Source organism: Manis javanica, chromosome 12 (assembly GCF_040802235.1).
Source record: "Manis javanica isolate MJ-LG chromosome 12, MJ_LKY, whole genome shotgun sequence".
Taxonomy (NCBI): domain Eukaryota; kingdom Metazoa; phylum Chordata; class Mammalia; order Pholidota; family Manidae; genus Manis; species Manis javanica.
In genome coordinates this window covers 97,490,327-97,516,571 of record NC_133167.1, presented here as the reverse complement: position 1 = coordinate 97,516,571, position 26,245 = coordinate 97,490,327, and the positions used below count along the sequence as shown (strand labels likewise).

General features: G+C 40.3%; 1 protein-coding gene across 11 annotated transcripts in view; it reads left to right on the top strand.

Annotated features, from left to right (window-relative positions):
• Nucleotides 1-26,245, top strand: part of MTUS1 (microtubule associated scaffold protein 1) — a 129,925-nt gene that overhangs the window by 50,210 nt on the left and 53,470 nt on the right. For 8 of the 11 annotated variants that reach the window (XR_012124014.1, XM_073219095.1, XM_073219100.1 and 5 more), the window contains exons 4-6: nucleotides 10,368-10,526; nucleotides 19,487-19,621; nucleotides 21,917-21,955. Coding sequence is in view for 10 of the 11 variants with exons in the window: in XM_073219095.1 (XP_073075196.1) it covers nucleotides 10,368-10,526; nucleotides 19,487-19,621; nucleotides 21,917-21,955 (333 nt within the window). In the remaining variant the exon portion in view is untranslated. Of the gene's footprint in view, nucleotides 1-10,367; nucleotides 10,527-10,855; nucleotides 12,529-19,486; nucleotides 19,622-21,916; nucleotides 21,956-26,245 lie in introns of those variants that run through there. The other 3 variants (XM_073219101.1, XM_036997049.2, XM_036997059.2) reach the window with 2 other exon arrangements.

Genomic DNA, 26,245 nt, shown 5'->3' with positions numbered 1-26,245 from the left:
ACTGAGGAATGTGGGGATGCGTAAGATGTGGTTCTTGCCCTCAAGGCATCAGCCAGGTAGGAGAGATGGTGAGCTACTCCTTCCATCTCATCTGTCCTTATAATACTAAAAAAAATAAAAAGCTGTAGGATTTCAGAAGAGGGAGGGTAAGATTACCAATACCAAAGTTTACTGAAATTCATTCTTGTAATAATATAGGTAATCCTATAATGTAATAGAAGTCCACTCTTAGGCATGTAAGGGCCAGTGTTGGGTTAGTGTTGATGCTTTCTGCTGTTTAATTTTTGCCCATAAGACCCCAGAAGTAAAAATAAGAAGGCTACATGTGGACTGAGGAATGGCTGGTGCGCTAGGAAGTAGAAATGAAGGGACAGTTTGTGTTCAGAGAATAGAATGTAAAAAAAGATTGAGGACAGAGTCAGTACAGTGCTGGAAATAGGGAGGTGGCTGCTGCACAGTTAGGACACCAGGTGGTGTTCTGGCCGTCAACAAAGGGGAGAGCTCCGTCTATCAGTGTCAAGAAGGGGACCTGGGGGCATCGTCCCAAGCAAGGTAAACCTTATTCTACCCCTTCTTGCATCTTGAATTGACCCTGTTAATTTGGCAAGCTCATTGGGTTTCCGCTGCCCCCTTCCCAGTAGGCTGTGGGAACATTATGGCACTTTAAGTTAAGAGAGAAAAAAACACCCGTGATCTCTTCAAGGCCAAATTATTTTTAACTTCATACTTTATAACTATTCAATGCCCTTTCCTTTTGCATATTCCCATGCACATACGCTTACTTACATTTAATGGGATAAGCAGTTCCTACTGTTTCCAAAGTCTCATATCTCACAATCAGTAAGCAGTTGGTGTACTGATAGACTTTTCTTTACCATTTAAAATATGGTACCTTTTCCTAATTCTTAAATGTTCTTTAATAACATGATTTTAAATGACTGTATAATATTTCATCTGAATGTGTGCTGTGATACAGCCCTTCAAACTTCTTTGAATGTTAGATTGTTCCTGGTTTTTTTTAAGCATGTTATACAACTGTGCACTGAAGAACTTTGTACATAAGCACATAAGCTTCAGATAAAGTCCTCAGATGCATTCCTTTAGGTAGACTCAGAGGGCGTGAGCATTTTTAAGGGCCAAAGGGTGTGAACATTTTTAAGGGTTTTGTAACTCATTGCCAAGTTGCCCTTCAGAAACAGCATACAAGTCTGTGCTCTTACTCTGAGAATAGAAGAGCGTTTCTTAGCACCCTTGGAAGTATTTTGACATTTCTAACACTCTTGCCAAATACTCACTGTTTAACAAAGTGCACAAACGGTGTCTTATTTGAATTGGCATATGCTTAGAGCTCAAATATTTATTGGATAAGTGTAGATTGAATGCTCAGACGCTGAGGTGCAGAAGTGAACATAAGTTACATTCAAGTGGAACAGGCTAATCACTAGTAAGTAAAGTGTATGGGATGTTTGACAGTGTAAAATACTAAGGACAAAAAGATATGAATGCAGAGTAGGGGGATATAAAATGTTTGGGGTGTATGTGTGGGAGGGGCTGAAGCTTTGGTGAGTGTGGCCAGGGAAAGGTGGCTTTTGAGTAAGAGCCTGAGGGAGCTGGCTACGCGGACATCTGGATGGAAGTTGCGCCAGTCAGAGTGAGCAGTGAGTGGGAAGACCCTGAGGGAGAGCTTGGCTTGTGTGTTCCAGAACAGCAGGAATGCAGTAAGGAGCCACAGAATAGGAGATGGGGCTGACAGTGGGGGGCCAGATCATGTGCAGTCATGAAAAGCATAACAGCTTTGGCTTATAACCAACGGGACTTAAACCTTCAGAGGCTCACTCAACAGTGTGTCAAGAATACGTGGACGTGTGTGAGGGCAGGATTAGGGAGGTCAGTGAGGAGGCACTGCCGTAGTCGTGGCAGGAGGTTGTGGCTGCTCAGACTAGGGTCATGGCAGGGTGGGGTGGTCGGATTCTAGATATGCGTGTAGACAGTCAAGCCATCAGGGTTTGCTTAGATGAGGTGAGGGGTGAGAGCAAGAGAGAGGAGTCAGAGACGATTATAGACGCTTCGGCGGAGCCCTGTAAAGATGTTGGTGCCATTACCTGAGAGTGGGGACAGATGAGAGACGAATGCTGGGAGGAGATACAGGAGCTCATTATGGAGATACCACACTGAGATGATAATATTTAAGTGAAGCGGAGAGTTAGAGATTGGACAGACAAGTCTAGATCACATGCATGTGTGGTCTAGGGATATAAATTTGGAATTCATCAACATTTAGATGGCATTTAAAGCCACTGGACTGGAGATCACCGAGTGAGTGCAGAAGGAGTACAGGTCAGGAGCACGGGGGTCTCCATGGAGTATTCCAGTGTACCTCGGGGCCCTCCTGAGCTCTCAAGGGCTTACGGAGACGAGGAGGAACCACAGAGGGGACCAGGACGGAGCAGCCAGGAAGGTCTGGTTATGTGTGGTGGTCTGGGGCCGAATGCAGCCTTTCACAGAGGAAGGAGGGATCAGTTGCATCAGTAGCTGCTGACGGGCAACATGGGAGGTGAGATGACAGCGAGGTCTGAACCAGAGGGTTGTGTTCATTTCACGGGGAGTCTACAGGGCAGGCGGTTTGAGCTGTGGTCACTCAGGAAGGTCACCTTTCTGCTTTTCATCCTCCTGCCTCAGCAGGTTGCTTTTGTCAGTGACGTTTCAGTTAAAATATGATCTCCAAGAGTTGCAAGGGACACGGCCTCCTGCTACTTTATACAGAGGTTGGGAGCAAAGGACGGTGCCTGTAGGGCACGGCTTGCTCCCGACCTGCCTGTCTGCATTTATCAGGGAGGGAAGATCTTTCCCTGCACCTCACCCCTCAGCACTCTAATCTTTAAGGCTTTTTGCACAGACCAGATCACATGGTTACCCCTAATTTGAAGAAAATTGGGAACTTGTACAAGTATTTGGCTTCTTAAACCTTTCTATTAGACATGAACAATGGCAACGGGGATTAGGAATGACAGTTGGGGAGCCAAGAAAGATGTTAGACACTGAAAGGTTAAAATTTTAAAGAAACTCTACCGAGTATTTTTACTTTCTCTCTTGTATAGAGCTTTTGCACATTTATATCATTTATATTGTGGAGCATATGATTCTTTGTGGACATAAAATTTACCATTTTAACCATTTTTAAGTGTACAGGCCAAGATAGTAAGTACATTCGTGTTGTTCTGCAGTCAACACCACCGTGCCATGTCCAGAACTTTCCATCTTCTCCAACGGAAGCTCCTTACCCACTGAACACTTAACTCCCCTTTCTCCCACTCTCAGCCCCTGGCAGCCACCCTGCTACTTTCCGTCTCAATGAATTTGACCACTTTGGGCGCTCATATGGGAGGAATCATAAGACCGTTGTCCTTTGGTAACCGGCTTATTTCACTGACATACTGTCTTCACGTTTCATCCACATTGCAGCCTATGTCAGAATTTCCTTCCTTTTCAAGGCCGAATGATATTTTATTATAGGCATGTGTCAAATTTTCCTGATCCGTTCATCAGTCATTGGACACTTGGGTCGCTTCCATTTTTTGACTGTTGTGAATAATGTTGTGAACCTGGGTGTTCTCTTGAAATTCCTGCTTTCAATTCTTTGGGGTGTATACCCAGGAGTGGGATTGCTGGATCATGTAGTAGTTCTACTTTTAGGCTTTGAGGAACCACCATATCCTTTTCCATAATAGCAGCACCATTTTTACCAGCAATGAACTAGGTGCCAGTTTCTCCACACCCTAGCTGATGCTTGTTATTTTCTGTTTTGTTCTATTAAGACCTATAACCAACTTAATAGGTATGAGATCTATTTCATTGTGGTTTTTTATTTGTATTTCCCTAGCAGCTAATGATGTTGAGCTTCTTCATGTGCTTATTGGTCACTATTTATCTTTGGAGAAATGGCTGCTCAAGTCCTATGCGCCCATTTTTTAATTCGATTGTTGTTTTTGTTGTTGAGTTGTAGTCCTTCTCATTATTTTTATGTTCCAGAATTTTTTGGTTCTTCTTATGACTACTTTAAATTAAAAAAAAAAATTCTCCCAGTTCCCCCTTTAAAAGCAATCACATATGGATTTAGATTGAAATAGCATTTGGTTAATATATTATTAGTTCAGGGAAGAATTAGCATCTATGTTCAATTATTCAAATCTTTTATCCCCCCTAATTTTGTGATATTTTTCCCCCATGATACCAGCACTTTCTGATAAATTTATTCATAGAAATAGCATGTGTGCATGTACATGTCTGTGTGTACAGCTACTTTTGGCTGCTAAAATGAAGGATACTTTTTTTTTCCTGGTACATTGGGAAGTTGTTGATTGTTGTGTAATATTTATTTTGCAAGCACCTTATTAGGTTTATTTAGATAGTTTTTAAACAGTAACACTTTATCATTGATGCCAATATTTTTAACATATACATTAATTAGCATTAATGATAGAATTTGATCCTTCTGGGTTAAGTGAGAGTAAACTTGCAGAACAGTTTCAAGATTGTGTAGTTTATTCCTCCCATAACTTATTGTCAATTTTTTTTTATCCCTTTGGGTAGACTTACTCTGGTTTTATAATAATAATCCCTAGTTATGGCAGATAATTACTCCAAAGGTCACTTTTTTCTATATAGTCGTGTTTAAAGAACCCAAGTTGTAATTATAGCTGTAAACATATTCTCATTTTTTGTGTTTTAACTATGACTATTGGGCATTTTTTTCTTCCTGACTCGAGTAGTTAATGGCCCTGCCACTCACATGCTTATTAATATTTATTATATTTTATATAATCACTTACATTTTAAACTATATATATTAATATGTAGTTTATATATTACAAACTGACCCCTGTAATCTCCTTTTCACTGTCTAGTTAAATCTCCCACTGCCTCCAGCCCCAGCAGGTACACCTGCCAGCTAAGTTGCTTCCCTGATCTCACATCTCCCCATCGGTCAGCCCTGCACGCTGCTGCCGCATGACTGTCAGATGTAAATGCTAAGAAAAGCCAAGATACCTCTCCATCTTCCCACAATGCCCCACTGCTGACAATTCAGGTTTTGAACTTCTTAGCCTGGCATTGAATGCCATCTTTCCCTGTAAGCTCTTTCATGCCAGCTCTTACTGATCCACATCTCCCGTCTCCTCTTCTTTTTCTTCCTCATGATACTTGTGCCCCTACTAAGCCATGCAAGTCACAGAATAGCTTAATAGGATGGGTGAGAAGCAATGTGTTCTCTAGCAGTTTGTAAGTTTTAGTGAAAATATTCGGTAGTGATTTCTGTAGGAAGACATCAGGGGTTCCGAGCACCCTATGCACTGGTGCTTCATAATTGCTCACAGTTACCTAAGTTATGTAAGTGAGGGCATTGTGGTGTAACTCAACCGCCATGTGAACCCACTGTCCAGATTTTTATTAAGATTTATGTCTTCTAATATAAACAATATAAGGATTTTTGGTCAACTGAAGCATCTTCAAAACCCATAATTTCATTAAATGTAAGGCACAGCAAGCCATTTTTTCCATGCTGAATAATATCATGAAAAAATGCATTAAAGCTGAATTCATTCTTGTGGAGAGTTCAGAGATGAGAACTTGGTTTGACGAGTAGATGTTTCTGTGGCTTTGGAAGCAGCTCTCGTTTCTTTGAAGGTGTTTTGCCAGCAGGGTGGGACTCCCCCTTCTTTCCCAGGCCTTTCCTTAAGGAACGGAAGAGAGCAAATCTGAGCTGAGAGATTACATTACGTACCTGTGGAGGTCTGGGAGCTTTCTGCTGGAGAATGAATCATTTAACGCAAGGGTCTGAACAAAGGAGTACCATTCAGGAGTTCATTCTTTGGCTTTAATTCCCAGCCCTTGGAAACACACCATTATGATGTCATCAAGAACTTTACAGTAGTAAAATGACTTTTCATCATAACCATTACAAAAGCATCAATTAAGGCATTTATTTTTTAATTAGTAAAATTAAAAGGATTAAAGAATACTGAATGCTTACAGATGCACAGGAATATGATTATTAGAATCTACTTTAATTATCGACCCAATTATACTTTCTTATTTTCTTTATCTGTTTTGTCGAGTATCCTTTATGTGATGAAATATTTGACCCCAGTAACTTCAATGTTATTTGTTAGTTTATATGATAAAAATACGCGTATTGTGAAAAGAAAATTCACATGGAATAACATGCAAGCATATAAAGTATGAAGGGAAAATTCCCCATTCCTGCCTCTTTTCATTTTCTCCATGTCCCAGTGTGCTTAGATCCCAAAATAGTCTCATAAAACTCTAGTGTATCCTTGTGGAATATTTCAATATATAAATAAGTTTAAATTTAAACAAAATTAACATTGTCCTTTTACTTAATATTTCTATAGGATTTTTAGTTTTGCAAGTTATGCCTTAATTTTTTGTGTTGAAATCAGTACATTTAGTTAGTTTTCCAAGGTGGCTATCCAAGTAAACTGCAGAAAGTATGCTTCAAATCCAGTAGACTCTCTCTGTTACTATCTGAGGCAAAATGCAAATGTTATTTCTTCCATATTTTCCCTTGACAAAAGATGGTTATAATTACTGAATCAAAACCACTCCATTGTCTACATGTAAGTTTATGCTAACTGCATAAGCTTAAAATAAGCCACGGCAGCCAGTAATCTCTCTGCAGATAGATCTTAAATCTTTACGGTTCACATCTGGGATAAGTTACATGAAGTGAACTAGTAAATGTCACCTTTTCAGAACTCTAAGTCAGAGCAGTCCTATACTGATTTCATTGTTTAAGAATTTGGTGTTCGGGTTACGCAGTCTCAGCCCAATTTTGCCACGTCTTACTCTTAATATTGCTTACAATGTGTGTGTTTTACCGCTACTTTTTATGAAGTCCAATTATAGGTACTTTGTGTCACTTTTGCTGTGAGGTTGAGGACTGTCAGAACAGTTACTCTTGCTGTAGCCCCCTGGTTTTTGCCATTGCACAGTAAAGGAGCACCTTTCCAGTAAGAGAGCTCAGGTTGACCTCCAAGCCTGGTACCTCATCTTCCCTTAACTGTGACACTTCAGTTCCACGACACAGTCGAGAGGAGCTAATCTCTGGCAAAGTAGGATGCTCAGTACCAGCAGTGCCCATTCATCAAAGTGATGGTAGAATGGGGAAGACTTGGCTTGGACTACCAGTTGCCATTAGGTGGAGGGGGTGGCCCTGGATGGGGGTGCCAGTGACACCTGAGGAAATGGGCTGGGTGGGTCAGGGGAATGACATTTGGGTTTGGGGGGTAAGCTCCTTCCTGGTGGTGGGCTGTGTGTTGGAAACAGAGAGGGTGCAGGTCCGTGGCAGCTGAGGCACACCGAGGAATGTCTGTAAGCCTGGCTGCTCTCAGAAACAATGCTCTGAAACACCCCTTCCTGAAAAATAAGTTAGTTTCCCGAACTGTTAAGCCTTGACTGCGTGGTGGCTGTGGCCCAGAAATGTTCTTCTGCTCCTTGCCAACCTTGCGCATTTGTGTCTGATGCTGCTGCTGACTCATTGGGATGTTTTTGTGGAAGGCGCAGCAATTTGGCAAATTTATATCATAAAACATCTGTTTTTCTGTGCTTCCCAAAGCAAAACCAGTGGCTAAATATACACTAAAGATCAAATTGATATTTGACTGTCATTTGCTGATTATAAGAAATAAAAGAAAAAAAGTCTCTCTTTAGTTAATATACTGTTTGAAAAGTCTGTTAATATTAACAAAAGAAAAGGAAGCTTGTAAAAATTGGTTGTGTTTAATGCTTCAGTGTAGATGGTGAGAGAAGACATTATCAAAGTGTATTTACTCTTGGCTTTCTAACAAATTTTAATACTTTTATGATTACCAGCATTATATGTCTACAGTATTTGTCATTATATCTCAAGCTGGAAAAAAGTAAAATCTTGAGACATATATAGTGTCCACTGCGGGGATTTGATGTATGTATACACTGTGAACGGACTCCAGACATCGAGTTAATAAACACACCCATCACCTCGCATAATTTTTCTTTCTTTTTTTTTTTTTGGTTCTGCTCTTGACAAATTTCAGTCACACAGTTAATCAACTAGAGTCACCATGTTTTACATTCAATCCTCAGACCTTACTCATCTTATAACTGAAAGTTTGTACCCTTTTACCAACATCAGTTTCCCCCACACTACTCTTGGACTTGAAAGAAAAATTAATTCATTCAGCAAACATTTATTGAATTTCACTCCATGCCAGACACTCCGATAGGCTGAGGGGCAGAATGGAATCAGGCACCCTTGCCGCTCTCGGGGACCTTAGAGGCTGGTCCGACAGGTGTACAGAAAGAGATGTGGCCGACCGAGCATGGGTCTGAGTGAAGGGTGCTGTGGTCTGAGGAGGCTGCCCTGGCCGGGAAGGCTTTATGAAGAGGAGGTGATCCTCAGAGGCGGCTTGTACTTACTGTGTGTTTGAATCTTGTTAAATGTATTTAACAAGGTCTTGTTCAAATGGAGACTGTGATTCAGTGGTTCTGGGGTGGGGCTACAAATGAGTGGCACGAATTTTAAAGACCATCACCTGACTTTATGCACCAGGCAAGATGGGGATGAGATGGAAAGGAGACCGTGGCATAAACGGCATAAACAGAGACTGGAGTAAAATGGCCTGGAGAAATGAAATATGTGTGTGTGTGTGTGTGAGAGAGAGAGAGTAGGTGGGGATGTGACAAAGCCAAGGGGAAAGAAGGTGGCAGCAATCAGCCCAGTACTGCCTTCTTGCTTTTAGAATTAAATACTCACTAAGAGCATTAGAAAGCTCATCCTGTAGACGATGGGGAGTCACAGGTTTAGGCTGGGCTGACCGTAGTCTGCATGCTCAGGAGGTCTGCAGGGTGAGCTGGAGACGGGGGGAGGACAGCACTGTGGTGCCGAATGCAGTTGTTCAGGCAGAATCTCAGGGGTGAGTGAGTAGCACTGGATTGAAAGGAAAGAGATCTTGAAAAGATATGGCTAGTGAATTAGAATAGTACCTCCTGGTGTCAGAAACCTAGGCTCGGGGGAGCAGAGTGCACACGGATGTGAAGATAGCACCGGAGTAAGGTTGGAGGCCGGCGGACGCTCATGTGGGTGACTTCAATGCCAGATCTAAGGAGCCTAAGCTCCTTTTCTCTAATAGGATCAGAGTTTTATGAGGGAAATCACTGGGCCAAAGCGATGAACATTATTTTCTGTAAATGTTATTTTGCTCACTTCCGGCGCCCCTAGTGATAAATAACATTATCCTTTCCACGTAAGGTCTTTTTCAAGTCTTGATACCCTTCAGTTATGTAATATTAGCAGTGAGAGTCTTGGGGATCTTGGGAAAAGCGATGATTTCCAGTGTTTTGGTCCTGGAAAAAAGGAAGAATGGAGCTATAGTTAGCGTATGTAGGCAGGAGAGTGCCCAAAGGTCCAGGTTGAAAAATTCATCAAGGAATTTAAAATGTGAGTGACGTTGGGATCCAGATAGAGAATAGGGTTGCCGGGAGTCCTGGAGATTCATGCATATAGGGCAAATGTTAAGGTAAATAAAATAGACTCTTAAGGGAAATGGGTGTGAAGAATGTTGTGAGTAAAGGATTGAACTTGGGAAATGCTTGTATTCAGGTGGCAAGTGTGTGGACATCAGCACAGTGTAGTTTCAAAGATGTCAAAGAATGTGAAGTATACGTATTTCATCAATAAAGTGCAAACACTTCGGCTGCAGGAAAAGTTGGAGCGAAGACCGTTTAAGTTTGGCTAATAGTAAAGGTGAAAAGATGAGATGAGAAAGGATTGCTAATATAGCACCACCTGGTGTTAGGCATTAGGCATTTTTAAAATGAAGTTTTTCTCACTGAATTTTTCTTTCTTCATTTCGGTTGTTTCAAAATTTCCATGTGTTTAATTTTATACGGTCGCCCAGTATGTGAATGGGCTAATATGTTTAATTTTTAATCGGCATGTGGGGGAGGAGTCATATCAATTTGTTTATTCTTTGACTTCAGCTGTGCCAAATGCTTCTCTCTCCCATGGCTCTTATAATCTATATTGCAGGAGACTTGAGTCAATTACCCCAGGTGGCAGGGTTACAGCTCCCCTTCTGATGTTCCGGTTACCTTCTCCTTATCTCTGCTCTTCTGCCTCTAAATCATCGCAAATAAGTAAACAGGCCAATGTGAAGATATCCTCTCTCATCTGAAGTTGCGGAATTCTCGATACTCATTTAACATTTTGACTCTTGTCAGTACAGGAGTTTAAGTTGACAGGCGTAAAGCTTTCAAATGAATGGCAGTGGAAATTTTTTCTTTCTTTCTTTTTTTTTTGGTACCCCAAGGAAAACCTACATCCTTGAAAACTGCACAGCCATCTTGGGTGAACTTGCCTAGACCGCTTCCTAAATCCAGAGCTTTGAAAAATTCTGCGCTGCGGAGGACAGGAAGCACCTCCCCTATTACCAGCACCCACAGTGATCTGAGCACTTACAGCACGAATTGTAAGTCGATTTTGTGTCAAAACTTTCGGGGGTTGCCGTAACCATGGGTATAAGAAAAATCTGATCCTCTACAAGTAATGATCAGAGTTTTTGATTTTGTGATTTAGGGGGAAATGTGCAAACTGCTTCTACCTTGGAATAGCTCCAGAAGTTGGCAGTTAAAGCAAATGATCTCAGTGACATTATCTTTTGATGAATATGCTATGAAAGCCTGCAATATTTGTATTGAATGCCCTTGGTAATTTTTTTGCATGAAAGATTCTAAAGTGTATCATTTGAATGATGGTGTTTTTTTGGTTTAAGGAAGGAAACCCATCTAGAGGCTCTTGGAATGCAACTGAAAAAAAGAAAAAAAGAACTTCAGTTTCTTTCACTTTGTAAAAGAGTGTGTTTTGTAGATGTATGTTGTATGATCTTCTGGTGCTAGATTTGGTATACTGTGATTAGTATGTTACAGCTTCAAGCCTCAGTTTAAGTAATCAATGCTCAGGAGAATATTTTTAACATGTTCCATTAAGATGAATTCTGTTTTCTGTGTATAAAATGGGTGAATTAATTGAGCCATCCCTTTCATTCAAAAGCTGTATTTGGTCTTAGTATTGATTTGCCATTTCCTTTTAAAATTCTCGGACTAATTAATTTGAACAACTTTGGGGTGCTTGCTGCATGCAGGCATGACAATAAATGCAGTGAAGGACACAGGATATAAAAGAGATGGTCCTTATCTAAAAGCAGTTGAGAAAGAAGCTGTTTACATGGATAATGACAAGATCAGATAAAACAAAATATTGGAGGTGTGCTGGGGAGGGGGATTGTGCTCCCTGCTTTGAGGATCAATTTTGCTCTTCTGGTGAGGGGACAGAGACAAAGTAGAGTCCGGGTTACAGAACCGTGGGTGTGGAGCACTATTAGGGGGTTACCATACATTGTTTCTTTTTTTTTCTCTCTCAAATAACTTCTACTGTTACCCTGATTTTGAGGCACTTAGGATCAGAGAGGTTGTTGCTGGTCCTAGGGCACTCAGCCAGTATGTGACAGAGTCGAGAATGTGTTTGTGGCGGAGAAGGCATTGAATTCATGACTAAATTAATGAGCACATTTCTAAGAGGTCACTTAGCAGCAGTAGCTGGTCTCGCATGACAGTCGGTAGCTGTGTACTGAAACTTTAGGAATACTGAAATACGTTTCTTAAAACAGGATTATTATCTGCTTGCTTAAATTTTGAAGTTGTGGCATGAGAGCAAGGGGATTTACATGTAACCAACGATTCTCTCTGAATTTGAGAAAGTAGTTCACACACGTATTATTAGAAGGTCTCTCCACTTGCTGCTGTGTCTAATTGCAACGTGAATTTTAAAAACAAACTGTGGAGACGGATCACCCGTGTTCTCCAAGGGTGTGTAGCAATGGGATTTGTGACACTTAGAAGCAGACACGTTCCGTAGCGCCGCCATCCAGCGTTTTCCATTGACAGCCATGTTGACGTGGCCACCGTTTCACCATGTCTGACACTCCTCAGGAGGCTGTAAAATGCTTTTGTCCATTCCTTTTTGTTTTTTAACAAAGGGGTTTACCGTACACCCACAGAGCCTGTCTAGTGGTGATGTGTCCCTGCTGCAGATTAAGCATTCACATCAGTGAGTCTCTTTATTGGTTTGATTTGCTAGCTGGTTTAATCTGTTTTGTGTAGTGCCTTGGAGCTTACAGATTTTTTTTCCCCCTCCATTCAAATTCACTGAGAGCAAGCATGAGGTCTATGAGAGTGAACATGGCTGCAGTTTTTCCTGCTTAAGCTGGCTTTGATCCTTTTAAATGACTGTACCAGGAGGATTTCGCAGTTGTACAGAAACGGATATTTCTTCAAAAATACTGATTAATTCTACACTCACCCCACCGGCTGGTTCAGAGAGGCACTATGATGTCACCTTATTGACACTGCTGGTCCTGGGATCCTACAGCCTTTGTATAGTTCCTTTGTTAGCCACGATTACTGGGAAAAGAAGTAGGTCAACGATTTCTGGTTTGACTTTTCTTTTTTTTCTTTGCAAGCATGCTTAAATTTTTCTCAATAAATTGACTTAGCATCTCTTGATTGCTATTTTTTTTATTACTTGTAATTATTAGTGGTATTTCTTGGGCATATTTAAATTTAAGTTGTGCATGGTTTTCTAAACAGAATCCATTTTATTTTATATTTTCTGTGTTTTGGGACTCTGACTAAAAGGATCATTGTCAACGTTCTTAGCGCATGAAATGACTTTTATCATCAAAGACTACTTGGTCTCATTTCTGATGAAAAAAACTGGTAATTTTTGTGTACGTAGCTTATAGTTGCAGAAGTATAGAGAAATACTTCCCTCGAATTAAAACACTAGTTTTACTCATTGTATATAAAAATATTAAAGATGTGTACTTTTTAAGGATAACCTTAAACCAAGAAAAAACCATATTGAGCTGAAATTTTCCTATTTCTGACAATGATGGGTCACGTTAGAAATAATCTTTGGATCAGCATTTTGATTCGTATTGGGCTAAGCATTTCAGCCCTTTCAAGGAATGCATTCTTGAATGCATGTCTGCTCATTTCATTGTGATATGATCCTGTTAGTGGCATCATTTAAAAACAGCAGTGCTGTTGTAAAATTAGTATCTGATTCCTTCATACTTGCAGATCCTAAAGCAATAACATTACCAAGTTTTAAAATGAATTGATATAGGTAAAACAATAAATTTATCTTATTTGGGGGTTTTTACCACATTCTTTATGTTCTTCTAAGCATAGGAGATATTAAAGTTCTGATATTGATTTTCTTTTAGATATTAGCACGAAACATTGCACAGCAGTCTTTATGTCAGATGTGCTCATTTATAGAAGTCAAACCTTGTAAGCTCTTCCAGACTCAGACAGTGCCTGGTTTTTTAAGATCATTGGATACAGATAAATTGTATATTGTTGGTCTTGAATAGAGTTGAAGGTTTGAGGTGCATTGTGCAAGTGTGGAAGGAAGTCTTTGCAGGACATACAATTTTGCCACCTTAGCAACTGTGAAGCCCAAGGGCTACCTCTTCCTTCCAGGGTGGCTACAAAAACATGTTTATTTTCGAGATGGAATGGTGAGGGGAAATGCAAGAGATGCACACCAAAGCTATTTGCACTCTTTGGGAAATGGAGGAGGAGGCAGCTAAGGAAAGAAATGGAGCATTCCTCTCCCTCACCCCCATGGCCAGCCCCGGCTCAGATGGTGTGATGCACCACAGGGCGTGGGACTAGACTCCGCCTGGGTTTTCCTACTGACTCGTGGGAGGTTGGACCATCTCTCTCTGAGCCTTGGGGTTCTCACCTAATGGAGGGGAGGGGAGCATTGGATCACCTTTGAACCCACTGCAGCAATGGATGTCCTTGACCGCTTTTATTTTCTTTACTTTAATAAGATGGTGCCTGATGGTTTGGAAGGAGGAGGGTATTTTGAATGTTGAAGTAATTAAGCTGGTACAGAGAAGGATTAGTCTTATTTACCTGCGGCCTCTTCCTCTCTGCAGGATGGCAAGTGGGTATTGTCTTGCCTGCCAACCCTAGTTGGTTGGTAAGAACCACCTGGCACAGCATTGAGTGTTTCTGGCTACTTCTAGGTTCAGAGCAAAAGTTTGTGTTTGACTAGCGATGTCTGATTTAGGCAAGGAAGTGGTGAATGGCAGTGCACACTCTAGTCCTGTATTACAAAACACGTGTGTCTGAATGGACTGTTTAATAAAATCTGTTATGCAGAGAGGTATTAATTTTGTTTTCATTCTCTTTTTGTTCTTCTAAGAGATATATATAAAGCATTCTTGTTATTAAAAATTTAATAATTTTGCTTTTAGAATTTGAAAGCATAGACTTGAGTAGTGGTTTGATTTCAGGCCAGGTGGGCAGATGATCTGCCACAATGGGGAGCTACACAGATTCACAAAAAAAGCAAGAAATGAACAGAATGTTGGCTCCGTGTGTATATACATAATTCAGTACACAAAACAAATCTCAGTGTTAACTGGATGTAGTATGAAATGTTAGTTTGCAAATAAAACAAAGAGAAGCCTTTCTCTAATAAAAAAATAATTTCTTCTGCTTGGGGCTTCTGAGAATCTCTTCATTTTCTCTTTAGACTCAGTCATCTCCCTTTTCTTTTGTTTAACTTGAACCATGTTTTGACCAGGAAAAGTGAACATTAGGATTCCTGAGAATCCACATTCTGGCATAACTGAGATTGCTAAGACCAAGGCTGGCAACAGGACAGGGCAATTTTAAACCACCAGATCTTGCTGAGACCCAGCGGCCCGGGTGGAGTGCCGCATACTGTGCCACCCAGAGCACCAGGTTAGGAGAATTCTTAGGGTGCACTTGGCCTCAGTGGGACCGTAACAGAAAAACCTACACTTCTTCCTTCCTGTAGAGGGAAACACCCAGTCCCCCCTCTTGTTGCTCCTTTATTTTCTCACCATCACCACACTCAACTCTTTACTTCTGACACTTCTGGTCGCCGAATGTGTTGGGGATTTTCCCCCACACCAAGCAGTTCTCTGACACCAGCTGGGTATCCTGCAGAGCTAACACTCTCCTCCCGAGATGGCGTCAGATGCCACAGCTTTGGGCTCAGTCCTGCGAGGCTGCCCCTGCCCACGGGTGACACCAGTTGCAAGTCCAGATTGTTAACTGTACTTCCAGCCAACCAGCTGCAGATCAGAGGTTCTAATGACCCTGGCTTTGGATGATGCACTTGCTAGAGCAGCTTTCAAGACTCAAGGAAACATTTACTTACCAGTTTATTATGAAAGGAAACAGAAGAACATCCAGATGGAAGAGATGTGTGGGGCAGGTGCGTGGGGAGGGGTGCGGAGCGTCTGTGCCCTCTCTGGGCACCAGCCTCCCGCACCTCCTTGTGTCCACCAACCCAGAAGCTCTCCCGACTCCATGCTTCTGGGGCTTTATGAAGACTTGTGTGACATAGGGATGTTTGGCCATTACCTCCATTTCATCCCCTCTTAAGAGAATGGGGGAGACGGAGCCTGAAAATTCCAAGCTTCTATTCATGGCGTAGTCTTTCGAGGGACCAGCCCCTGTCCAGGAGCCACCCAGTCACCTCATTAGAACAAAAGATAACTCCTCTCACCCAGGCAGTGACGAGGGTTCTGAATGTCTGTGCCAGGAACTGGGGGCAGAGAGCCAATACATATTTTCCATTATCTCAAGGACTGAGTGCCTTGTTCATTTAGTGGGGGCCCCATGACAACATGTGAACTGTTCCCTCACCTCGTATTCAAACCCGCTCATCACACAGAGAGGTGAAGAGGCTCTGCACGGCTGGGCTGTGGCTAAGTCAGGACCAGGACCAGGACCAGGACCTGTTATAAATTAGATTCCCTTCCTTGAAACTGTTACGCTTCTCTCATTATATTGGAAATTTTGCACTGAAGAGTTTATCATTTGGACATACTAGCTCTGAACAAGGGAAAAATGAAGATGCCATCAGGATAACAGTCAGCTGTCACGTTAGGAACTGAACTAGAGAGCAGGAGAAATCCTCTCGCAGCAGCAGGCCCTGTGGTGAAGCACATCCTTCAAGCTGGGGTTTACTGGAAAGCATTGTGCCGGCTTAGACGAAAGAATTGGGAGCAAGATATGTTTAAGTGCTGGTCCTAACGGTATGTGCAGCTCGGCACAGTTTGTTTACTCCATTGCAAACTGGGAAAGAGTGGGAAGCATGTTCAGTATGAGTGTGTATAATAGAGACAGAGAGAGTCATATAAATACAAATGTTGTGTGTTTGTGCCTAGTCGAATGCACACATTTTATCCTTGAAATCAGGACTTCGACCCTTGTACATAACAAATTTGAAGCTAGATCTGGTGTTGGATCTACTTTCTGTTGAGTCTGAAGAGCAGTTTGTTTCCAGGACAACACCTCCTGTCCTGTGTGCAACAGAGCCAAGGGGCAGGAGTATTGTGCCTCATGAGAAATGTGTCTTTTGTTTTAGTGAGAAATCCCTTTCCTGAGTTCTTTGGAGACTGTCGGTCTTTGTGTTCAAAGCTTAGAAATGAGAAACATGAATTCAGGGTCAGATGATTTTATGTTAGGCCTGTATATTAAACTCAATTCAGTTTTTCAAAATTGGAATGGGTGGCTTATTTGCTGCTGAATAAAATTTTTATAAAATGTTTCAAGAAACTAAGACTAAATGCAGATTGTTGTTATACACAATCAAGACGCTAATAACATCATTTATTCCCTTTCTCGGATTTTGATTTAGCAAAAGCTGAAATGCTAATTGAAACCCAATATCCATTTTATATGAAAACCTTAACAGATAGGCTCTAAGAAATTTCAGTTCTGCTATTTTAAGACTCTGAAGTCATTTTCCATCCATCTCTTAAAAACATACTGAAATACATAGTAGTTGTATCTTCTTTAGCATCATCACTCACTCCCTGTCAACTTCAGAAACACCAGGTCTCTGTGTTCTGGAGGAAGAGAGAATTGGAAAGAAGGCTAGGAGATGGACAGGGATGTGCTGGCTGGAGAGAAGGCACCGGGTTGATTCGACCTAATATTCAATATGTTCTGCAGGCACAGTAAGCGTGAACAGGTAGCTCGTAGACGGACTTGACGTAGATCAGAGAGAATTACGTATGGTTACGGGGATTGCATGCGACATCTATAAACTCTGATGTAGGAGTTGAGATAGTGTAGCCTAGGGAAAAATTTATCTTCAAGATTATAACATATTTGTGTAAATAATGTAGACATCTCACCCTTTCCTAGAAATGTGAAGTTAATAAAAGGGGGCTTAAGGTAAGTAATAAAGAAATTTTTGATTATAAGAATCATAAATATTAGAATAGAATATTAGAATTGACTCGGATGCCTAGAGTTGGGTGTCAAAGATAATTTAAAAGTGATAAACAATCCAGTCTGGGTTGGTGAGGAGAAAATTAAGCTTTGAAACCAGGTAGGGAATGAATGAACCTCTAGTGTTCTTTTCTGGACATGCCAGTGGATTGTATGGTTAGACAGGGGCACATGGATAAAAAGGTTAATTTTTATAGGAGGAGAAAACTGGAAAACTTTCCAAGTTTCTGTTTGGAACTTTTTTCCTCAGATACGGAGAGAGAAGGACAAAGAGCCGTCTTTCCAGTCTTGCACGTTGTGGAACACGATAATCTCTTAGGAAGAGCAAAACAATACTGTTCAAATTCTGTGTAAGAGGAGCTAAGCTTCTGGACTGTACTTTTCAAAGATTATCCAGTTGTGGAGAACTAAAAGGGAAAAGTAATAATTTAGAATGGTTTTTAAAGGAAATACTGATTTTTTAAAAAAATTAAGTCACTGCTGCTGCCTTCTTTTTTTTTTTTTTAATTACTACTCAATAACATTTGAAAGTGTTTTACCTTTACATGCTGGTACTATTTGTGAAACCTTCCCACTAAGGTTTTTGACATTTAAGAGATTTAAAAAATGTATATTCCATCTGCTCAACACTGCATAATGAATTACGGTAATGGTGGTTCTATCGGTGCAGTAGCCGCAGTCCACCTTTGTCGATACTGTAGCAGAGAAAGCTGCGTCGTAGGACCTGCCTGTGGATCAAATACACCTTCAGCAAAAGCGTGAGTGTGAAAGTGCATTCTCATTTAGGACTCAGAGTGCAGGGATCAGCAACAGGCCCTGCCCTTTCTTTTCCCTGCCCCAAAGACAGATACAGATTTTAAGGGTGCTACAGAAGACCCAAGTCCCCTCTTTCATCTAGTGAGAAGCCACGAGTGTGGAGAGGAAACTCACAGTAAATATGGTCTGCATGGTTGTGTTATGTGAATGAAAGATATTTTGTTTTTTTTGATGCCAAGAACTTCAGTCATTATTGGACAAAGGCAGAGAAGTAAGAGTAATAAGCAAGACAGCTACTTAAGGCTTTGGAATACTTATTTGTCTATGGTTTCAAATTTTGGTTCTCATTATAGATGATCACTATTACTTTTTAAAGCTGTTCTTTATTCTGAGGTGTCAGTACTTGATATGCTGGGATCACCTTTGGAGTCCCAGTGAAGAAAGAGAAGCAAAATCAGACAGTGTAGCATAATAGAAGCTGCCCTTTCCAGGATTTGCACACTCACTTCTTCTAACATTTACCTGTTTTCCCCAGAAATAGTATAGATCTGTTTCCGCAGGAGCCCATGTCGTCTGATTAACTGTAGTGGACTCAGGATTACACCGTAGCCTGGGCAAAATTGGTTAGCATGAAAGTTCCCCCTAAAGTCCTTTCTTTAGCAATTATTTTAGTGCCTGGAGACATTTAAAACATTTTTTTCAGAGTGGATTCCTGTTTGAGTGAGAGAGGAAAGATTTATATGTAACATAAAAGCTGGGTTTTATTATTTAGGTGGGATTCCCATTTATGTTTTAGCGCTGGGGCTTAGGCACCTCTGTCCAAAGGGCAGGTGTAGGAGTTCCAGCTCCTGCTGTAGCCGGGGAGGGTTGAAACCAGATCTCTCCCTTGTAGCTACCGAGCAGCTTGTACGTCCCTGTGCTCACATGTGCTCACATTGCCGACGCCGCTGGCAGCCTGGGCTCTGCCTTGTCCTCCCGGAGACGGGCGCTCTTCTTGGCTGTGCCTCGGGCATACTTGTTACGTGGCCTGGACGGCCATGTTGTTGTCTCCCAGATTTTATCCAGGATGGAAGCTGCACTGCGCAAGACACAAACATGTGGCCTGGAGTTGGGTGTGTGGCCCCTCCGGTTCAGCGCTGACCCTGTGTCACTGAGGGCAGAACCACCTGCGACCAGTCTTTGGAGTCCCAACCTGAAGCGGTACTGGCACGTGGCACATGCTTAGCAAGCACTTGTTGACTTAAGGAAGAAGGGATAAAGTGAGGGAAACTGATAGTGTATTTACCCATAAAATAAAACATATGTTTCTGTTTAATTACAGCTGGTAATGGCACTGTCATCAAGTATGAGGAAAAACCTCCCAAACCAGCATTTCAGAACGGTTCCTCGGGATCCTTATATTTGAAGTCTTTGGGACCCAGAGCTCACGTACACGTACTAAAAACTCCTCCAAAAGGTACGATACTTAACCGCGGAGGGAAGAGGGAAGATAAGACAATTTTTAAATTGTTGACTTGTAGGAAGTTAAATTTTGACAATTAGGTTCATGGCGTATTGAACGATTATTTCCAAAACATCTGTTGAGTAACAACATATGATATACAACTGAGAGGAATTCTTATTCTGGGAGTCAGTAGGTTCTGTGGTTAATACTTGATACATGTCGCTCAGCAGATGGAACAAAAGGTGTACAGTGAAAATAACTAAGTCCTCTGAAGTCATTCTAAGGTAGTGATCTAGAGTCAGGGGATGTATAGTTTTTTTCTGTCCTACACACTTTGTAACTGCTGTGACTCAGAAGAGTAACTTTCCAGTTTACAAAACATGTTGCACACTTCCTATGGAATGTATTCCTGCAGCTTTATCACAGTGGGTCTGACACACACTAGAAGCTGCATTTGTATTTCATGATTTGGAAGATTGCTTCACGCAAAGAGTAGCTGTGAATAAAAACCTTGACCTCTCATGTGTGACCCACGTTTATATTAGAAAACTTGAAAAACGCAGGGACACAGAGAGTCCTCCTTCATCCCATGGTCTGTGAACATCTGTTGCATTTCCTTCATTTTTCTCCTCTGCATATATAATGGTTTTGTTTTTGTTTTAAGAAAACTCAGGGCACAGTAGATGCACTCTGTGTCTTATTAACTTAGTAGTGTATCGTGAGAGCTGCTTCCCTTGAACTGGCTGTGACACAGGCTGCTGCCTTCCAATCCCGTGGCTGCTGGACACTCTCCAACTTTCACTATGGCGCCTAATACTGAGACAAACATCTTGGAATTGAGCACTGTTTATCTGCAGACTCTAATTACTAACGTGGGATAGCTCTGAAAGAGGAATTACTGGGTTGTATGAGTCTTTTTGGAATTGCTAATATATGTTACTAAATAACTTTCCACAAAGGTGTGAGTCTCTCATAGCGTGAGAATATCTATTGCTCTCCATCCTTCTCAACATTCGTGTGTGTGCGCGGGCAAGCAAGTGCTTGTATGTATGTAAAGGATCCTGTGGTAGCTTGCGATGAATTACCTAGTGAATGTTTGTCAACGCTTTTTCCTTTTCTACTGAATCAAAGAAAAAAAAAGCATAATATTGGCAAAGAGATTCTTCAGCATGCCAGCCGGTTCTCATCTGCCCAAGGTCTTAAATAAATATCTGAGGCAGCGAATGACCCGTTGCTGCAATGTCATTCTCCCTGGGATGACATCAGCATGTGAATCTGTGGTTTTTATTGATGATGATAAAGCCCTCTAACCTACACATACACTGGGCACTGAAAAGAAATGTTAAACTTTGATACTAAGACAGTTTTCAGAGAATTAGAACTACAGGCTTCCACTGGTAACTTCCTAGGACAGAGAACTCCAATATTCTCAAAGTTCTTGCTACTGACTGTGTAGGCTTTTGCATCACAAAGGTTTTACTTGAGTGGGAATCACTGCTTTCCATTTACAGGGCCGCATATTTTGAGATTTTCCATGTGTGGAATTCCACAGATAGTATATGGCAGCTGTTCTAACTAGTAAACTGCCATGATTCTGCCCTAGAAATGACTATATCATGTCCAGTAGAGTGCTTGTCATTTTCTTCTAGTGACTTATCTTTGTATCCCTATACCTATTACCGCTCTTGGTTCTATTTATTGTTCAACCTTTTATTGAAGTATAATTGACAAATAAAATTGTAATTTATTTGATGATTTGATGTACGTATACATTGGGGAAGAAGTCCCCTGGTTGTATTTTTATGTATTGTGCAAGTTGGGAGAAAATGCTTAATATTTTCCTGAATAGCTAAATAGCAAGTGAAGTGGATTTACTACTTGGCAGTTTTAAAAATCGCGCATCACACACTAGTGGCGTCTTTCATAAAGTTGGGCCGTTTTTGACCTGTCAGCAGTGGGATAGCATAAAATGTGTAATGAATGTGTAAATTTCAGTACTGTTAAAATTAGAATTTCAGCTCCTCTTGACTAAAAAATACCCTGTAATTTGTTCTCTCATATTTAATTTGTGATAATGAATTTATATCACCCTGAAATTACCATTTTGATGTTAGTTGGAATATTGTTTTATACTTATAGTCTACTTTATCCATCATGTCTATCTTAATGGCATTTCCCATCTGGTTCCTAAAATTTAGATGTTAATGGATTGTTTTTGAAGATAAAACAACCCTTTCTAAAAGATTTATTTTTGTGTGGTATTTCATATAAAATGTGTATTATATAAATGTTTCTTTTATATTTTAGGTCCCTCAAGAAAAAACCTATTTACAACTTTTAATACAGGTAAGTGACCACTTTCAATATGGATGGAGAAAAAGCATTTAAAAAATTTTTTTTCAAGTCATGTCATCATTATAAGTGTTTAATTTACAGTGATTTTCCACCAGTATGCTTATAAATAGAATTTTAGGTTTGTGGCATAAACATAACTACTATGACCTGGACAAGCAAAGGGGTAAAATTATATGAATATGATCGATAAGCCCTCTGACACAAAAGGACACTTTTATTATAAGATAATTTTAGTTTTTATAAAAAATTATTTTCAGAAAATGGGATCTACATGAAGTGGACAGTGTACTTTTCCCAAGATAAATGCTATTTTTAAATTGGATGGTCTTTAATTGCTAAATCGTCTTATCATCAGGTTTTAACAGTTTAACATTTTTCTGTTCTGTTTTACACTACTATTGAACAAATTCACATCTGTCTGTAAGACAGCCTGCAGCCTGGCCCATGTGAACCACACCTGGGGGTAAAAAAACTTTGTCTCTTGAGAAGCCAAAGAGGATTTCACAGAATGTATTCACTCCAGTTCCTGTGTTTCATCTGTAGCTGATCAGTTCCCCACGCACCACTCACACCCTCTCATATGCAGTTAGAAGACAGTCACGTGACTTTTAAGTCCACCGAAGTAGGAACAGCAGATCGAAAGGGACGAGGGTGTTGTTACAGCACGTGGACTACAGCTCATCATTGTGTCAGTGTTGAGTGTTAAGGACACAATGTTGAGCCAAAACTGAACAAAGAAAGGCCTTGACTTCAGGAAACTATGGGAAAGTCAAAGTACAATTAAACATAATAATCACAATTGCAGTAAATTTTAGTAAGGAGGGTTACGTGTTCCTATGAGAGGCCTGGCTAAGGGCATGATCTAGGGAGGGAAACCTGGGCAGGAGGTGTAAATTTGTGCCTGACCAATATATAGATAGTAAGTTAAAATAAAAAAAGAGGTTAGGTATTGTAACATAGAGGAAAACTAATATTCTCAATGCTGCCAAGATGTGTTCAGTTTCCTGAGCTTAATAAGGCAGGAAATTTTATCACAATTGTTAACTTTTTGTAGGTTCTTAAAGCTAGAGAATACTCAGCTCTGTAGTATTCTTAAGTGTTCTAATTTAAAATTCCAAAGGTCTCCAACAGCCTGAGTTTGAATACATATGTTTATGAAAACTCTTCTAGTTTAAAAAGCTAAAAGAGACTGTTCTGTACACATTGGGTTTTTTAGTTGCTTTCATTTAAAATTTCTAGTACATCCTGGTATTTAGGAGAAAAAGATACCTAATATAGGATCACTTTATGTTAGAATATCAGATAACCTTTATCAGAAAGCCAGGTGGTATAACTCTATATGTAACTTTGAAACTTCTAGAATATTTTCCAGAGTGGCTGCACTGTTTTACATTTCCACCAGCAGTGTATGACGGATGTAGTTTCTCCACTCCTTGCCAACACTTGCTTTTGTCTGGCTTTTTTGTTACAGTCATTCTGATGGGTATGAAGTGGCATCTCATTGTAGTTTTGATTTGCATTTCCCTAGAGGCTCATGATGTTGAGCATCTTTTTATAAAGTTTATTGACCATTTGTATATCTTCTCTAGGGAAAAATTTTTTCAAATCCTTTGCCCACTTTTATGTTACTTGTATTGTTATCAATTAACTATAGGAATTCTTTATGTATCTTGAATGCTAGATTCTTTTCAGATAGATGATTTTCAAATATTTTTCTCCCATTCTGTGGGTTATCTTTTCACATATTTCAAATGCCCTTTGAAGCACAAACACTTTTAATTTTGATGAGATCCGGTTTATCTGTTTTCTTTTTCTTTTATTGTATGCTTTTGATGTTGTAACTAAGAAACTGTTGCTCAATACTAGGCCATGAAGATTTATTTTTATGTCTCCTCCTAAGAGTTTTTACTTTAAGCTCTAATACTTAGGTCTTTGATCTATTTTGAGCCAATTATTGTTATGATGTAAAGTAAGGTGTCCACCTTCATTCTTTTGCATGTAGATATCCAGTTATCCCAGCATGGTTTGTTAAAAACACTATTCTTTCCTCATTGAACACCTTATTAAAAATAGTTGGCTGTAAATGTGAGGATTTACTTCTTGACTCTCAAATCTATTCCATGGATCTGTGTGTCTCTCTTTGCCAAAACTACACTATCTTGATTATTGTGTGTAAATAGTTTTGAAATCATGAAGTCTGAGTCCTCTAATTTGTTCTTCTTTTCAAGATTGTTTTGGTTGTTCTGAGTCCCTTGCATTTCCACATGAACTTTAGGGTCAACATCAGTTTCTGTAAAGAAGTCAGCTGATATTTCGACTGAGACTGCATTGAATCTGTAGATGAATTTGTAGAATATTGACATTTTTACTGTATTCAGTATTGCAATTCATGAATATAAGATGTCATCCCTTTTAGTTAGGTCACCATTAATTTCCTTGAACATTTTTGTGTGGTTTTCAAAATACAAGTTATGCAGTTCTCTTCCTGAGTACTTGTGACTTTTCTGTGTTTTGGAAGCTGCCCTTGATACTGGTCAGGGGACAGGCTGGCTAAAGACATCTGATATGCCTGTTTTAATCTGAATTAAACATGAAACTTGGAAAGGCAGTCTTATAATTCATGTCTCAACTCTGTGAATCATAACTATTACAAAGGATATTTCTTCTGACAGGCATAGTAAATAATGATCCCCAATATATTACTACAGAGGAAAACTATTAGAATCAGGTATTTTCCCTTGTCACATTGTTGGACTGACGTCATGCCTATTTCCAAAGCATGTCAGTGACCCTTGGGGAAGTTTCTTGTGATAGATTATATAAAGTAGTGTAAGTGATCAAAATACATGCATATTTTTAGTCATTTCACTCAACCAGATGGCTTTCCAAAAGCTTCATATCTGACTGACAACAGACTGACATCATAAGAGAGTGCTGGCTTTACCGGACTCTAGTCGACATTGGATATCGTTTGTTTAGTTGTTGGGGTAAAGAAGATATACATATACACAATGGAATATTTTTCAGCCATAACAAAGAAATCCTGTCATTTGCCACAACATGGATGGACCTAGGAGGAATTATGCTCAGTGAAATAAGCCAGGCAGAGAAAGGCAGCTACCATATGATTTTGGTTATATGTGGAATCTAAAAACAAAACAAAACAAAATGAACAAATCAGCAGTGGACTCACAGACACTGAGAAGTGACTGGTGGTCACCATGGGGGAGGGGAAGGAACATGAGGGAGATAGAGAGAAACAAAAATCTCCATCCCAGTATAAGTTGGTCACGGGGCTAGTAGTAGAGCTTGGAGAACATAGCCAGTGATTCTGTAACTTCTTCCTATGTTGACAGATAGTGACCCACTGGTGGGGATGAGGATTAAATAATGTGTGTCCCTGTTGAAGCACTGTGTTGTATACTTGAAATCAATATAATATTGTATGTCAACTACACTTTAATAAAAAATACAATTAAAAATCAATTGTTGGCTACTGTAATAGTTGAAAATTGTACATCATTGTTTTAGTTTAATATTTAATCAACTATTTGAAAGACAATTCCATTATCTCCTAAGACAATGAAGATCAGAAAGAGAATGGACTTACTGAAGTATAGATGATATACAATACTGGTTTCAGGTGTACAGCATAGTGCCTGTGATGCCGGGGTTCTTGTTCACGAAGCCGAAGAATGAGCTTCACAAACAGTCAAGGTAGGAGAGCAAGGTACAGGCTTTTATTTAGAAATAAAGTGAGAGAATAGAGCTCCTGGCTCACGCCAGGAGGGGACAAGAGAGCCCATAGTGCTGCATTGTCTAGGGGGTTTTATAGGCAGTTGAGGATTTTTCGAGAACATGAAAAACTTAGGGGTGTGGACTTGTTAAGTGGTCCCTAAATATTAAAAATTAACTTAACGTAAGGAATTTCCTGCCTTGATTTCTCTCCGGCGCCTTGGTCTGGGAGCATATGAAAAGGCTTCCTGCCCAGCCCCCAAGGTGGGCCGAGGTATTGTCTATTTGCTAAAGAATCCTGCCTCTTGAACTTCCTGGGTGTTTAAATGCAATCTTATCTTTAAGATGGAATTCTTCCTGCCTTTTACCAGGCCGTCTACAGCTGGGTCTGCATGCTAAGTTAGTTGCCCAGTTTGCAGAATCACCTCGTCAGATCTGATGGAGGAAAGACAGCACAGAGGCCTGGGCCTTTTAGTGCTAAAGTGAATCTTACACATGGTTACAAATGATCAGCATAATAAATCATGTGCTACTCTTCTTTATCTG